Raw genomic sequence first — 17565 nt, forward strand, 5'->3', positions numbered from 1 at the left:
CTAAGGTGGGCACCTGTCGTTATAAACCTTCTGCACTTGCCTATAAAGCCAATGAACGGAGCTCATTTCTCTCTCTCTCTCTCTCTCTCTCTCTTTCTCTCTCTCTCTCTCTCCATCTGCCGTGCACATGCAAAGAGCGCATGCAGGTATCCAACTATCCAACATTGATAAACTGGTTCGCTTATATCCGTGCAGTATAACATCAAAGTCCAGTAGGCCTATAGTCCATTTATCGACGATCCAGCAGCACAGTAGCATATACAGTAGGCCTATTAATCATCATCAATGAACATGTGTCAGCCGCTGTTGTCAAACTGCCCCCCCCCTATCTGTCTATCTGCATGCTACGACAGACAGACAGACAGACCTGTCAATGCGCTATACGGTGGCCAGGGAGGTGTCATGCAGGGGCGTTATCTTCTTATAACGTCAGTTATCCCCGCGGGGGTTTTTCCTTCGTTTAGTACTTTATTTACAGTTTGCTAATGAAGAGTATACTCTGAATATATTCAGCAGCAGGCAGGTCGTATAGAAAAGTAACAAAGTTTATTATAAGCTCGGAGATAAAACAGGTAAGTATAAAATCATGTAGCAGGATATCAAATATAACACTATACAAGTAAAATACGTAAATGTATAGGTATAACAATGTGGCAATTTATACTGTATGACTGGCAATTATTAAAACGTAGCAAATAGCAATATAAATAGGCACTGTGTTGAGATTTGACGGGATGTATGTCCTCACTTGTGTATTGTGTGTAATTCTGTACTGCTGTTCTGTGTGATATGCAGTGTTGTGCTTGTGCCACTGTGAGGCGCCAAGGCGCAAGGTATGGGATGCATGTTTGTCTCCTATGGCGTGATCAGGTAACTCGGGTCACATGACCACTGCCTGTGTGTGGAGCGGACCGGTGTTTTTTCATTCAGTGATTGTATTGTATTGGGTCTGTCACCGTGAGAATGATGCGTGACAGGGAGCCCTTAATATAATAATAAATATGCCATGCTTGGCTAAATGGATCTAATCTTTTCTCCGAATGCAACGTGTAAGCTGCAGAACTTCTCATAACTTAACACACTGTATCCTATTCCTAGGCAAGCAATAATCACAAGCTCCTCTTGAAATGTCCACCTCAGGAATCTGGATAATAGCACAGTGTTTGTTCCCACCCAATCTCCTAAGCAGCCCAAAGATTGATTAGTGCACATATATTATCGATTATCGTATACACATTAGTACACACGACCACAAAAGATGCCACGGCAAATCAAGTGCACACCAACGATCACTGCAATAAGCCTATATCAAAATAGGATAACACTTCTATCGAAAATCACAGCAGTAAAATACAAACATGCGTGTTCACCAATATAGGGGCGCTAAGAGACAGGTGAAGCCAACCCTGAGAATATTCCACCCCTGTAAGCAGCCCTCTGAAGCCTGAATGACCGCTGTACCCAATGTACTGTACACTACAATAATACGTGCCACACCGTTAAGTTAGCAAATGCCCAATAATAATAGTAGCTATAATAAACACTATGGCATATAGCAGTAAACCATCTGCGTCGGCGGTCCTCGAGGAGACGGCGGGCGATCAACGATAGGCGGCCGGCGATCCAACGCTGTTCTGCGCCGTCCAGGACGGGGAGGCTGGGAAGGAGGATATGATATATAATAATAATAATAATATCTATACCAGCAACACGAACGCACATGTTACACACAAGCTGCTGTCTGTGCAGCGCAGCAGCGAGACAACGCGGCGGCGCAAAAAATATAATAATAATAATATACCAGCAACACGGCACGAACGCACATGTTACACACAACTGACACAAGCTGCTGTCTGTGCGGCGCAGCGCAGCAGCGAGACAGCGAGACAATTACAGTTAGTGTCCACAGGTGACATTACCATTTGGGGGTCCCCAGGGGTCCCCGAACCTCGAGACCCCCATAGAAACCTCCAGGGGGGCGACACGATTCAAATGAGCCCACCCCCTCCAAAACGGTAGAGAAATGACAGAGTTACCATTTGGGGGTCCGTGGGGGTCCCCAGGGGTCCCCGAACCTCGAGACCCCCATAGAAACCTCCAGGGGGGCCACACGATTCCAAAGAGACCACCCCCGTCCAAAACGGTAGAGAAATGACAGAGTTACCATTTGGGCAGCAAGGGCAGAATCCATCCACCCTAACCCCGCGACCGACGGTCGCGACGCAAAAACGGACCGACCGACCGACGGACCCCCCGACGGACCGACGGACCTCCCGACGGACCGACGGACCCCCCGACGGACCGACGGACCCCCCGACGGACCGACGGACCCCCCGACGGACCGACGGACCCCCCGACGGACCGGCGGACCCCCCGACGGACAGGTCCGTCGCGACGGACGTCGGTCGCAAGAAATGGATTCTGCCCTCCCTCGCAGCGTGTGCGCATGCGTGCGTCAGCCATTTTAGCAATCAGCCTCGCCATGACGGGGCAAGAAAGCCTATACAATGTTTACATGCCAACAAACACCCAGACGGAGCATGCACCCTGGCACAGATCATCTTCACAGCTCATCTAGTACCAGGACTCTGTGTTACCATGGCATCTGTGCCACCGCCCTCCCCCCCTCCATCCCTCAAAAACCATTAGCCCCATGCCTTCCTTCCCCTCCTGTGTGTGTGTGTGTGTGTGTGTGTGTGTGTGTGTGTGTGTGTGTGTGTGTGTGTGTGTGTGTGTGTGTGTGTGTGTGTGTGTGTGTGCATGCGCGCCCATGTGTATGTGTACAAACATGCACCCATGATGGCACAGTGCCAAATTGTGCCAGATGCAGTGACTGGCACTGGGATTCAAAAGCAGTTAGGCTGCATCTCTAAAACCATACAACACAAATGTAAAACAATCAGTGTGATGGTGACAAATTCATGGAGCTACATTGTAGTATAACACACACACACACACACACACACACACACACACACACACACACACACACACACACACACACACACACACACACACACACATACACATTGTGCTACTCTGGAGGACTGGTCTCTGCCAGGCCGTGTTGCCTAGGGCCCGTAAAATGTGATCATAGCCACTTGAAAAATCTAATTGATCACATGACCCCAGAGATAATGTGGGACATTTGGGACACTACTGCATCATGCTTCTATCGTCTGAAACGCTAGTACACCTGCTCTATTGGCTCCAGCATTGGGAGCATTAGAGCAAAACGCTCACCCCCAAAACGTTGGGAGCCAATCATAGCCAATTGGAATGGAACATGAGAAATGTCTTGATCACATGACTACAGAGAATTTGCGTGATGTTTGGACAAAAACTGTAGGGCCAAAATCTGGCCCTTCTGGCGGCGCTATAACAGGCCAATGTTAGGGCAGAGGTTCTGCTCTGACCTCCAGGGAACGTGTGTGCACAGTTTCATGTCGATCGGTGCTAGAGATTACCTGTACACACAGACAGCTGTCTGTGTGTGTGTCCGTCTGAGAATAGCTAATCTCCGGCACTGGTGGCTTGAACGCAACGAAACTGTGCAGTGTGCACACACACTCCCTGGATGCCAGAGCAGAACCTCTGCCCCAATCTTTTCACATGGGCCTGTTATAGCACCACCAGCAGGCCGATTTTAGCCATTTATTGTCTCCACCAGGCCGAAGGCATGGGGGGAGAGTATGTTTTGCACTCCGTCCGTCCGTGTGTCCGTGTGTCCGTCCGTCCGTGTGTGTGTCCGTGAGCAGCTAATCTCGGCCACCGTTAACCCGGTCGATGCCAAATTTTGCACACACACTCCCTGGATGCCCCAAACTTTCCAGAACGGCCTGTTATAGCGCCACCAGGAGGCCGCTTTGTGCAAAACAAGTTTTTGCACAGTACACCTACAGATTTTGTCCAAACATCGCGCAAATTGGTACACAGTCTCTCTAGAGCCATTCAACGAAACCGGTCTTTCAGATTTCTCAGACTCCATCCTGATTGGTTAAGATTGGCTTCCAAAGTTCACAGGAGTGCTCAGTTTCAAACAAAATGCTGCAAATCATGAACACATCGCGTGATTTCCGTGAAATTGTGCACCCACATTCCCACTAGGCCGAGGACGAAATGCCACATGAACAATTTCAACTCAGCCTCAAGGTGGCGCTATAACTGGCCGAAAAGTGTTTTTACCTAACTGCACGGATCTGTGGATAACTTTGTATGCCAACTCCCTAGAGGCCAAGGAAAAACCTTTGCCTGGAATTTTTCACATCTGCTCATCCTGGTGGAGACCTGTGCCCAGAAGGGCACTTTTTCTAGTTTGTTTTTGTTTAGACCTTTTTTTTGTTTTTCTGTAGTCTGTACACCCTTACTGATAGGGTATACAGAAATTAGACAGGAAAGGGGGAGAGAGACGGGGGGGAGGATATGCGGCAAAGGCAGATGGGTTCGGGAACCGAACCCGCGTCACGCCACCAGGCCGGACCACCAGCCCAGGTGCCCGGACCACTCAGCCACGGCCCAGACCACCAAACACAGTTTGACAGTAGCCTATACACCTACAGATTTAGTCCAATCCATCATATTCCATCCTGATTGACGAATTCCGAACATTGCTGGCCCACAATAACCTACCTGACCCGGCTGATCTGTGCTCCGTGGAGCCCTTTTTATTTTGCTTGCAATAACACTCACTCACAGTGGCTTTTCAACAGAGGACAGTGCCAGACCTGGAACAGTAGTTTCTTTTTTTAATTTACGTAACTAGATACTGGTTATCATCACATGGAATCAAACTTGTTATCCATGACTGGAAGGTCCTTCCCACAGTGCTGCCCTTTGGAAGGCCTCCCACTGTGTCTCATTCTATTATGTGCATGCATGCACATGTACACGCACACAAGCATGCACGTGGCACGCACGCACACACACACGCACGCACACGCACACGCACGCACACGCACGCACGGCACGCACGCACGCACGCACGCAAGAGCCATCACAAAAGGTAAAGGAGATAGTTAGGAGCTGACACAACTCTCAGGAATGCAAACTTTCACATTTGATCCTCTTGTGTGGAACAACATCAAAATAGAGTAGAAATAGAGATGGAGACATTGTCCTCGAGGGTTAGGGGAGGGGATAAACCAGTGTTCAGACTGGTGTGTACATAAAATACCTTATTGTGTGGAAAGCTAAAAACAAACAAACAAACTACTACCACACATCCATTAATGCAGTCAATATCTGCTATCCATGTGCAGAATTCCAATGCCTCTGATCACTCTAAAGGTGAGTTTAACCACATAACATGAATCCTTGTGTTCTTATTCTGGGTGCGAACATTCAGCAAAAATAGCAGATCAACAAGCTCAAGAGCTTTGGTGCAAGGGAAAAAGGAGGGGACCAAGTTCAGACGCCATGGGGGATTCTGATATGGTTGATCGGCCCTGCTTTCTTCCCTCTACACTGTAGAGGGAAGAAAGCAAGTTTGTCAAAGAGATTTGGTGTAGACTGTAGAGTCTACAGTCTACACCAAATCTCTTTGACAAACTCTTTGTAAAAATCTACAAATGTGAGCTTGCAACAGAATGTTATCCCCAGAGATTAGGGATGCTATAGGGACCCTAGGGATGGTTCATACTTCATAGTGTGTCACACTGTGGACTGCACTGCAACTTTAGCAAGAAACAAGAGATGTCTTGAACAAGATAAACCTTAAGGCAGCCTTAAGAGAAAAGGTGAACAAAGCAAGGTAAGGTCAATGATGTGGTTTCTCAAGTGCAAGAGAATTTATATTTTTGGATTGTTGTCATCAAAAACCTATTTCTCAGTGGAGTGTAGCTCACTCACCTGTTAAGACTAGACCTATCAACACGATTCAATAATGAATGGACTCTGGAGGGAGGTGATGTACAATTCCGTGGCCCCATTATGCGTCCAACGGTATGAGGCTACCAAGGTAGAAACGAATGGACCTAGCAGTCACGTGAAGTTGCTTCATTCAAGCTTACAATAACTGGCAGCAGGCTCCTCCAGCTGTGCAGCCTATACTGTGCTGTCAGAATAGGCGTAAAGGCAAAACAGCTGATGATGAACGGTATACATAGACTGCACCTAGAGCTCAAAGCAGAACAGCTTGAGCTGGAACGATGCTCTCAGTAGAGAGACCTAGTCGGCTACTTCTGTCTCTGTCACAGTGATACAGAGGTTCGGTTACAAAAGATCTCGTTTCAATTGCAGACAGAGCACCGGCTCTCAGCCCAAATACCATGCATGTTAGGCTATGTGTTCTGTTCAGGCGTTTACATAGGAAATATATAGGCAAATGTGCACGCATGAAGAACATAAAATGTGAGCTCACGTAGACTACAAATAAGCGTTATACCTCTGTCTCGTGAGACAGGGAAACCATTTTTTTCAAGACGGCAGTAGGCTATTGAACTTCATCAGTGTAGTGTATATAATTCCTGGCTCGTGTTCTTTTAAAATGCCGCATGCATGATGGAAATAATCACAATAACAAAAGATACTAGGCTCCGCTATATCTAGATCTTGCTTTACTCACCCTTGAAAATGCAGCTTATGCCATTCCTCCACGATGTAAAGAAAGATAGCCTATGCCACTGCGCTGCTGCAGGGCGCACCTAGGCTGCAAACCCGACTGATCATCCGCTGCTAGCTGAAGGAGCTCCTCCATGCGCGACTTTCTATTTCCAGAGGCAGGCCTATGGCTGGATGCAGTTATGAATGTACACGCTAGAGGGCAATATTACACTTGTTAAAGGAATGATATTATGCATTATGCACCGCCGTTTAGCCTATGTAAGTTTCCACCCCCCCTCCCTATCTTACTATTATTGGTATAGCGGCAGCCTATAGCCTAATGCGTATATCTAAACTTATTTTAAACCGTCCATCACTAACCTAATAGGCACCATGCGTTGTGGCAAGTTTCACAATGAATGTTATATTTAAAGGATAGGCTGCAGTGCAGGCATTGACTTAATTGATTAGGACCAATGATTAGGATCAGACAGCAGCAATTAGCCTAGATATCAACCGTAGGCCGTATACGTGTAGCCTGGTCGTAAAGAAGAAAATGAGGAGGAAAAGGGCCCAAAGGAAAATAAGTTTAGTGAATTTTAATTTCATTCGCTATCGGTCTCACGTTTTGAAATTATCGTCGTCTATAATTGCATTATATGTTGCATGCCGTCAACAGAGGGCAGTCGTACTCCATATAAAGCATAGGGCCTATATGCCCTATGCCGGTTAGACAGGGCATAGGCCGCTACAGCAAATAGCAAAAAAACATATATATCTCGTTTCAGCTTTTCCCCGCATGTTCCTCAATCTGAATGTAAAGGCTATATAGCCGATATAATTTCAAACACCTCTCTTGATAAAGAAGGTGAGGCAGCTGTATGCATGCTTGCAAAAACTTGAAAATAGCCTAGTTTCTGTGTTTGACCTACATACGCTATAAATATAGGCTACAGAGTTACAGACTAGACCAGGCCAGTCAGTTTTCCTTGCCCCACTGATTAAAAAACCTTGGCCATCCTGCATCACCATGATTGCGCGCGCGCGAACGCTCTCTCTCTCTAGCTCTCTCTCTCTCTCTCTCTCTCCCCCCCCCCCCCCCTCTCTCTCTCTCTCCCCCCCACTCTCTCTCTCTCTCTCTCTCTCTCTCTCGCGTATAGACAAAGGTCTGGCAGACTCTTGCTGCTGGAGAGTGGTCAGGGACAATCTCTACCCCTGGGGCCACATTACACCACAGCGACACGCATAAATGGACGCGAGAGGAACACATGGCATATCTAAGGAAAGGACAGGCAAAGGCACAAGGTTTTCTGTTAACTTTTGGTTGATGTGAATTGGATTACAGAATTGTGCTATAGAATTATAATTTACTATCAAATGTATCAAAACAGTCTTTGTTTTTCATTTCACACTTTGCTCAATATATAGGCCTATATCTCTAGGGACGAGGCAGATGGATGGGTCGTAATGTGGCTGTCTCGGTTCGTCTGGAAGGAACACCTGCCCCATCTGTAGGGGGAACGCTGTTGACTGTCCACCAAGGTGCTGTCGTCCCATGACGGGGACCTCACCCGAAACTACATGGCCTTCATTATAGGCGATCAAAGAACAGTAGGCCTAGACCTATACTCATAAATACTACCAATAACAACGGCAGTCGCATGTAAAATGTTTATTTGAAAGGGTATATAGGCATATACCCATAGCACATTCAAAAGGAAGTTAAATTAAAAGGAACATTACAATCATTGACATATGTGATAGCACCTTGAAAGGCTTCTCTGTTGCTGAGGGTAATTGTATTTAACAGTTTAGAATTTCCAACATATGGCATCATAAATATAAGACATTCATATCACAATTGTATTTGGGCCTGTGGGCTTTATTTCGCGCTATAAAAGTGCATATACATGAACAATAATCCCTTTACAATAATGTACAATGATTGCTTTTAAACAGAAGATGCAACAGATAGGCTAAAATAGGCCATTTACACAAATTGGTGCAAACTGTAAACAAAAAACAGGCTACATACAAATGTAAAGCCGATTCTGCAGCTTTGATAATATATACAGACTTTTTCCTTCTTTACCATTTACCACCCATTTGGTAGCAACAAAGATCAAGGGCCAATTGTGCCAATTAATGCCAGGCGTGCCAGCCATTAACCTCTACAACTGTCCAGCTGGCATGTCTTTATATAACCTTACCTGGCCCTATACATCCAAAACATGATTGAGGTAGGAGATATAACAAATTGCTAATCGCAGGATTTCAATCTTGGACAATTTCTTGTCTGGTGGGAGCGTCGGAAGAAGTTTTCTTAACTCCGCAAAGGCCATGTTGAACGCCTCGACGCGGATTCTCTCCCTGGAAGCGTGTGCAGATCGATATTTGGCTGTGGCGCGCCTCCGCCGTCTTTTCTCTTCTCGGCTGAGAGCGGGCACTGTCAGGGAGCGCGCCTTGCCCTCACTGTCCATGAGCTCGGCTGGCATAGGCGCGTACTCTACCTTTAAAGAGTCCAGCAGTGTCTCCGTGTCTGGTTGCCCCCAGGGCAGGTCGGGGTCCGGGTGGTCTGGACTGAGCATCATCATCTAAGCTTCAAAATCTCTACAGAAAGAAGACAAAAGTTTAGTAAGGCTATAGTATAAAGCATGTGCAGCAGCCGAACGCGAGAGCGAGACGGTCGGATGAGATGTTACAGTCAGGTCTTTAATTGAACTTGGTCTTTAAATGCTTTTTGTAAACTAGTGAATCACAGGTAATAGCTTCAGAACAAATATGTCTAATCAACTTCATTGTGTCCTTTGGCTGCAAGCTTTTAACGAGGGACCGGTGCTGTCTAATGTCTATAGCTAGGTGCTGTCCATGGTGCTGAAACAATGCAAGTTATTTTCGTATTGCGGTGAATGAAGGGGCAGGGCTATATAGGCTAATTCGAGTACACATTACAATTAAAGATATTAATCGTGGGTATGTCTACTGTAGGCTATGTTAAATGTAGCCTATGTGCCAGCATGAAGTTAACTACACTATAGGCACAAGTTCAACAATTATGACGCAGACATGGACATTATCATGTAAATAGTGTTTATCAGCCGGGATTACCTGTCAAAATGTGAGCTTTTTTTTCCAGACCAGCACGAATAACTTATTTAAGGCTAAACAAAGTAACCTATAATAAAAGTAACAAATTTCAGTTCCATGCATGTGCTTTAACATAACAATAACACTATACAACAACTGCTTAAGGGAGCAATAGAGCGATCTTTTTTAAGAAGTCTGAAAACTATATGTACTGCAGGGCCAACAGGCTATGCCAATCGCTCATTAAAATAAATGCAATACTAGATTAAAATTATGCCATACTCCTATCAAAAAATAAGTAATGTGATCTTATTTCAACATACCAAGTTAATTGTTAAAATCTTGATCCAAGTGGTTCCAAAGTCTCACGGTATGAATGCAACTGTCTTGTATTTTCTCATTAAGCCACATCCCGCCTCAGAACAACGCGGTCAGTGAGGTCCGTCTTGAAATGCAAAGTTACAAAACAAAAACAACAAAAAACAAATTTGTTTTCTTCCTTTAGTTTAGTTAGTTTATATAAATCCAAACTAGGAAATAGCCTAAAGGTTCCGTCCTTGCATTAAATAGATGGCCAAAGTCCAAGATAAACAAACTGCACCAATTCCTCTTTGTCTTGTTCCTTGTTGTCCATCATCATGTTGTCCAGGTGCCCTGCAACACGCTATGCTGCAGGGGTTATCCTTTTATCTTAAGTGACAGTTCGCCTTCTTGATTTGTCAGCTTCCTCCTATTCTCCGCGGAACTCCTGAAGAGCGCATGCAGAGTACCGACCCCCTCCTCCTCCTCCTCCTCCTCCTGCTGATGGTGCGCCAGATATGACGATCCCCTGATAAAGACTGGATTGAAGTGACGACACACAGGAAGAGATGATAGGCTATATGGCTAGCCTGTTGCCAAAAACCTTTATCTCCTCTCTCTTTCTGTCTTTCAATCTTACTCAATTATTGTGTTCTTATATAGTTTTGTGGTTTAAATTAATCTCAAAGATTATTGACAGGGAATGTATTGATTAGTCCACGCCACTGAGCTGAAAAACATTTGAATCTATATGTTCCAATCGGTTTAGCGTTACTTGAGAATGTAGATAGACAAAATTGAGCGAAATGTGCATTTCTTTTTATCGAATTCCAAAATCAGCAATTGCCTCTACCCTCTATCACAGAAATAATGCTGAAACATCTGTCGTCGTTCCCTTATTTAATACTTTGCTAGAAAACCACAGCAGACACCACAGATACAGCAGTACCAGGAGATATTTTATCATGGAAGCAGGGGAGTCTATGGATGGACAGAATCCGTATATCAGAGGGAAATATCATTGTGAATACACTGCTCACCCTGCTGAAAAGCACCATGATTATAACTTTAAGATTCTAGCCTTCCTATAGTCACACATGTTGTGAGAAAGAGTAGCCTACGTGCTCACAAAACACTAACAGCAGCGGCGAAAAACAAGCATATGGCATCATGTGTTCCCCAGTCCCGATGAGATTTAAGGGTTGTCTTGGGAATAGCTTGGCCGGGTGGTAGCCACTCTGTCAAAATGAAGGCACACTGTCAGCCTCATGGGGGGGTGAGGTCAGAGTGAATGGCGTGTACTGTACATGTTCATGTGTGTACTGTGAACATAGTATGTGCGCATGCACAGCCAGGTGTCAACAATAATTGTGGTATGGAGTATATAGCACCTCATCCTCTGAGTCTGTGAGGAATAAATAGGACTGGCATAGGCATCTGGGAGGATGGAGGAGAGAATGGTGTATTGTTACACAGAGCTATTAGCTCGCCCTGTGCAGTATATCTGTCAACATAATTGTCTGCCTGGCGTCTGCTACAAATACAGCTTTATCTTATGTGGTCACATAGCTAACAGGCCAGGTCATGCACCTGAGTAATACTGCATGTCACAGTCCTATATGTACAAACGTGCTATTTCCATGATTGGTGCAATGACAAGACTCACTTTCCAGACACTACAGTCTGAAGGCAACACATCATGTTTCCGTCATGTTGACAGAACGATGGATCACATTTATTGATTCCCTGTGTCACCTTTAGGTATAGGATGACATATTGAGTGACCTTTGAACTGCTTAATTTGTACTAATTACTGAATCAACTGCGATCAATTCTGCCAATCTGTTCATCGTTTCTGTACTTTGTTGTTAAACTGGTTCACCTTTTAGTTAAATGATAGACTTAGAACATTCCAGTAATCAATGACAACCATTGTGATTTTCAGCATATGTGAGCATAATATAATTAGAAGAGGATTTACAGGTTCTCTGCCCTTCTGCACACTTTATCTTCCCCTTCCTATGTCTTCTCCCCCGATCCCCCCCCCCCCTCAAATCCCCCATCCCCTCCACCTCTCCTGGGTGCACCCCTTGCCAGCTACGGCCTGGACACCATCTGTTTGATAATGTAAAAGGACAGAGCCCCAAACCCCACATTTTCACCTCCTCTCTCATCTGTGTTTGTATGCCTGCTTGTGTGTGTGTGCGTGTGTGTGTGTGTGTGTGTGTGTGTGTGTGTGTGTGTGTGTGTGTGCGTGCGTGTGTGTGAGAGAGACAGAGAGAGTGAATGCAAGTGAATGCAAGTGTCTGCATTTGTCATTGAGCTTGTGTGTGTGTGTGTGCGCGTGCGTGCGTGCGTGCGTGCGTGCGTGCGTGCGTGCGTGCGTGCGTGCCTGCCTGCCTGCCTGTCTGTCTGTACTATATTCCCCACTCCCCAGTTTAAGTCTAAAGCTCATGTATCTAGTGCATGTGCAAATGGCAGAATTTCAATCCCAAAATAAATGTGTCTCTGACTATGTAGGGTTGTGGGCCTATTAATGTTGAGTCTCTCTTTCTCCCATGAGGATTGAGTGCATTTGAGGACCATCTGTTTCTTAGGTCACATTCACACCAGAGAGCTTTGCTGCGATTAAAACGAATCCTGCTGCGCATTTTCAGAAAGTGCACTTCATTTGGCAGGTGTGAAGGCTCATTCGAATCCTAATGCGTATCAAAAAAACGCATTCTACTCCGAGCAAAAATGGGGGTTTCGCTTCGCTTCCAATCGCACTAGATTACGATTCGGTGCAGGTGTGAATGCAATCCGCAGCAAAATAAATATGCAAGAATCCCAATTTCTCCGCCCATACGCATCGAGTCTACCGAAGTATTAGGTGGGAATGTGACCTTAGTGTTGGACATTTTCTCTCTATATCCTGTCCTCTGTCCATAACGTTAATTTACTTTTCCTTTCTAAAGTGTGGAGTCTGTGGACAAACAGCCAATAATTCCTTCAGGCACTAAAACATCTTGTTTCCTATCAGCCTCATCTCAAGGTTAGTCCAGCAGCAATCTGGGAACCCATTTGGTAAAAAGGCAGCACCTTTTTTCTGTCGAAAAATAAACTGTGGCTCCTCCCCTTTCTTAGTCCACTTCCTCTCGGCTGCTTCTGTGTTTATTCCTACTAAGAACAGTATAGGGCAGTGAGTGGAGCTGTCTTGCATGAGAGATAAGTCCAGAAGTATCAAAGCTATAATAAATATACATAGCCTTCTATACAGTAGATACTGATATATTGTATAAACCACAGTCGTTTCCTATTTTCCCCCTTTCCTGTCATCTCTCCACCCCTCCCTCAATCCTTCTCTCTGGCTGGTTACCATCTGCTGGCATCTTTTGTTTCTGCTTATTTGGAATCAGATGGCATCTAATCGATCAGCTTTGTAACCATGGCTACTGGGGTGTGAACAAAGGAGAGAGATGAAGGAGGGAGAGAAAGATGAGAACGTTATAGTAGTTCTGTGGTTCTCAACCTGTCCTTGTGTCCTGGTGAGCCATCCTCGCTTCTCTTCATCTAGAGTAGACCTAGCCCAAACATTTAGATTCTCGTAGAGGGTTTTTTTCGATTCTGACGAATCTCTCTACGAGAGTCTAAAAGATAACACCGCCCCAAACGTCGAAAAGGAACGTTTGTGCCTCAAAATCACTTTTACCTTGTACAAATGCAAAATCTAAGCTGCTTTAAATGTTGCCCCACTTGTTTGTGATCTGTGCGCACCCATATTAAACACCGCACATGCTTATTTTTCAATAAAAAAGGTATTTTAATCCACTCTTTTTCGGAATCCTCCATTGTAAATGCGCAACAGAACATTGCCCGCGCCCCTAGCGGCCAGGGTTCTCTTGCGCATCTACAATGGAGAGAAAACCAAGATGGCTGCCAGATTCCGAGACAGAGTGGATTAAAATACCTTTTTTATTGAAAAATAAGCATGTGCGGTGTTTAATATGGGTGCAGACAGATCACAAACAAGTGGGGCAACATTTAAAGCAGCTTAGATTTTGCATTTGTAGAAGGTAAGAGTGATTTTGAGGCACAAACGTTCCTTTTCGACGTTAGGGGCGGGGTTATCTTTTAGACTCTCGTAGAGAGATTCGTCAGAATCGAAAAAACCCTCTACGAGAATCTAAATGTTTGGGCTAGAGTAGACCGACCCTCGTATGACTAGTGCTGCACGATAAAAATCGGTAGCATATCGAAATCGGCCATAAACATGCCATATCGGTATCAAAAGTATCCAGATTATTTTCACAGATATTGATGACGCAATAATAATCTGACCGTCATTGGCTCTCCGCTTTTGTTTTGTGTATTTCCAATGTTTGAATTCAGCATAATCCATAATATGGGAATCAGTCAGAATCGGTATCGGCAGATATGACCCTGAAAATAATCGGAGATTGGATATTGGGCATAATTTCATAATCGTGCACCCCTAGTTCTGGCCCGTTCTTGCTATAGGCATACACTTAAAATTACAAGGTTGAATACAACATAATATAATACATTCCAGTGTCATCCCCTTCCATTCATATACTGACAAAGCAAACAATCAATTTACATGCACCTCAACCCAACACAACACCAATTCTTTCATTCAAAATGTAAGAACATTTAGCATTCACATTCAAGAGCATTTGGTCCAATCTTGTTTTCAGGCATGAACAGAAGATTCCCAAACCATACAGCAGCCTAATTGAAAAACAAGAGTGGGAAATAAGATTAGGCAGAAAAAAACAAACCTGTGACAAACATATAATTGGTTCAGAGGAGCGTGAACGGAAAAGCAGAGTAGATGGATTTGCTCTGGGCGGTCTACACACCTGATGACAACATAAGGGAATCCCCAAGTGAGATTTTGCCCGCAAGAGAAATGCTAATGTTGGCTCACCACCGGCACAAAAAAGTCTGCCACTTAGCCATGTCTCTAAGCAACTAAATAATACTTCAGTTTAGCCAATTCAGTTCGACAGGCAATACACAGGACACTCGTTTCTCTTGCCACAGGGGCATCGGGTGGGAAACGGAGAGGTATGCATCGATGTCAGGTTGACAGAGAAGAGAAGGAAAGGTCCTCGGAGGAAGGAACTCACTTCAGTCACATCACAGAGAGCTGACAGTGGAAACACTCACTGTGAATAGCTGCTGCCTGCGGCAAATGTACTCATGTTTTCTACTTGAGTAAAAGTGTCAATACTGCAATATAGAAACACTCTACAAGTGAAAGTCCGGAATTCTAAATATCAAGCATTGTGAGCTTGTAGTCATGCTATTTTCAAATGGCCAAAAATAGGGCTGAAGTATGTTTAGGACTGAAGACTTTAGTCTTCAAATAATTGCAGCGGAGTAAGTACAATATTTGCCTCTGAGAGTAGAAGTAAAAGTAGGCCTACTAGAAATTGGAAATACTCAAGTAAAGTAAAAAATACTTCAAAATTGCACTTAACTTTCCACCACTGGCTGCCTGGAACCTTCATTAGTTAGGTGTTGTGTATATATATTTATTTTGTTAGAGCAAAATGATGTAAAGTTTCATATTCTGATCATTGTTGATCAGTGTTTGTTCAGTAACAGGGTTCTGCCCGTCTCTCCAGCTCTGTAATAAACAAAAAAATCAGGTGGGTTGCCAATTTCATACAATCTGGAGAGAGAACCCATTTATTAGCTTCAATTCCATAGTATGTCTGTTCCAATTTTGTCTGCTCATTTTCCTTTGGTTCACTTCCAATTTCACTTGTTTATCCTGTATCGTATGAGACACTGTATTTTGCGTGTCTTAAGTACCAGGTCTTATTCCCTAACTTGAGTAAACTAAAGACCTGGAGGCGTGATCAATGCCATTTGGCTATTCTGAGTGGCCAAAGAGCATTGATCACGCCTCCAGGTCTTTAGTTTACTCAAGTTAGGGAATAAGACCTGGTACTTAAGACACACAAAATACAGCCCCTTGAAGTTCTCCCTCCCGATTGGATCAAATACGAATCCTGAACTGAAAATGTATTTTCTGTTTACTGGAGAGACAGAGAGAGACCCCTGTTACGCATTAAATAGCAATGATTACTATCAAAATATTGAGCTATTTCATATTTATTTTGACCCAACAATATCACTTTAATACACCACCTTTAAGTAAACTTTAAAATGTCGACTACATAATATTATTGACATATCCAAGTACAAAAGTACATGGTGGAACAGATTTACAGGATTTGCAGGTAATAGACGCACGCACGCACAGACGCACGCACGCGCACGCACACACACACACACACACACACACACACACACACACACACACACACACACACACACACACACACACGTCCAGTGCAGGAACTTTCAGCACACAACATACTGTAGTATAATATTCCCTGATGCTCCATCCATCCTTTTACCAATTGTGTATGGCAGATACCTCTTCTCCTTTTGGGCACAAGCTGTTGCTAGGTAACTCAGGGTCACAGCTGTCTGAGATGCCAGACACCTTTTTGTCCCATTATTGTGGAACTATACGCAATTTATTACTTTGATATATAGGCTTTAGGAAGAGCCAGACAAGATGAGCTGAGGCGCGGGTGTATGGACCTATAATACCTTTGGTCATACCTTATGGCAAATACAATCTCAAGTCAATTTGTCATGATGATATTGAAAAGCCGTCTTCTGAATGAAACTTTTCTGGAACTGAATGAAAGGGAAACTGCCCATCCAACCTTCAATGGAGAGCAGTGTCACACAGGAAGTATTCTACCTCTGTTCTCATAGCCTACTGTAGGCCTATCTGTATCAAAAGTCCATTAGGAAGAAGCCATTGTTATCCTCATTGTTATCCTTCACCTTTCGTTTTTATTAACTTTCGTCAGCTGTTGCGGTGTGCTCAATCTTGAGGGTGCTCTTGTTAGCCAAACTGCCATGCTCACATACTGTAAGGTTCCCAACCTGTGGTACTAGTGGTCACTGGTGGTACTTAGCCCCCTCTGGTGGTACACAGAGGAGTCGACCAAAAAAGGAGAAAAAAGACAAAACAGGGGTATGAAATATTCATATTCATATGCACGAATTCACACACACACACACGCACGCACACACAGGCCATGCTGGCTTGTGTTTTTACCAAGGACATATAGAGTGGACAATAATATAGGCCTATGTAAAAAAAGGAATAAGATATACACTCTCATATGCATATCCTTGACGGGGAGCAGACATACAGTATATCGTGTGCGGACATTCCATTTTTCTCTTCAAAAATATATGACCATAACAGGCCTGTAACTCTGAGAGTGTACCCTCAAAGTTATGGGGATTCTTGCAAATAAAACATTTGAACTAATACTAGTGGGCTCATAACATGCCATAGTGTCATACTAAATCAGTGTCATACATTCTGAAGAAACCCTGGAGACTTGACATTCAGCAATGGGTATTATGATCAAAATAAGTACATTATAATGGTATGTAAAAAAGATAATCTCCAATTTGCCAAGTCTTTGCCACGGACAAGGCCAAGTCTTTGCCACGGATAAGGCCAAGGCTTTGCGACAGAGACATTTTGTCCATGAACAGACATATTGATGAATTCCTGTTCTGTTCTTTAGC

The 17565-nt window shown here is 44.3% G+C and overlaps 2 protein-coding genes across 2 annotated transcripts in view; both read right to left on the reverse strand.

Annotated features, from left to right (window-relative positions):
* The window catches only part of LOC310866334 (vang-like protein 1), a gene marked incomplete at its 3' end in the record, with an annotated part of 33375 nt that extends 26683 nt beyond the window's left edge, over positions 1-6692 (reverse strand). Inside the window, exon 1 of the mRNA XM_083775944.1 lies at positions 6563-6692. The remainder of the gene's footprint in view (positions 1-6562) is intronic.
* Positions 6693-8756: 2064 nt separating this feature from the next.
* nhlh2 (nescient helix loop helix 2) lies at positions 8757-9134 on the reverse strand (the record flags this gene model as incomplete). Its single annotated transcript, XM_083776701.1, has 1 exon — positions 8757-9134. One exon carries the CDS (start codon positions 9132-9134, stop codon positions 8757-8759), a length of 378 nt encoding a protein of 125 aa, XP_083632827.1.
* Positions 9135-17565: the final 8431 nt, after the last annotated feature.

This window comes from Protomyctophum parallelum, assembly GCF_964188405.1.
Source record: "Protomyctophum parallelum genome assembly, chromosome: 11".
Taxonomy (NCBI): Eukaryota; Metazoa; Chordata; class Actinopteri; order Myctophiformes; family Myctophidae; genus Protomyctophum; species Protomyctophum parallelum.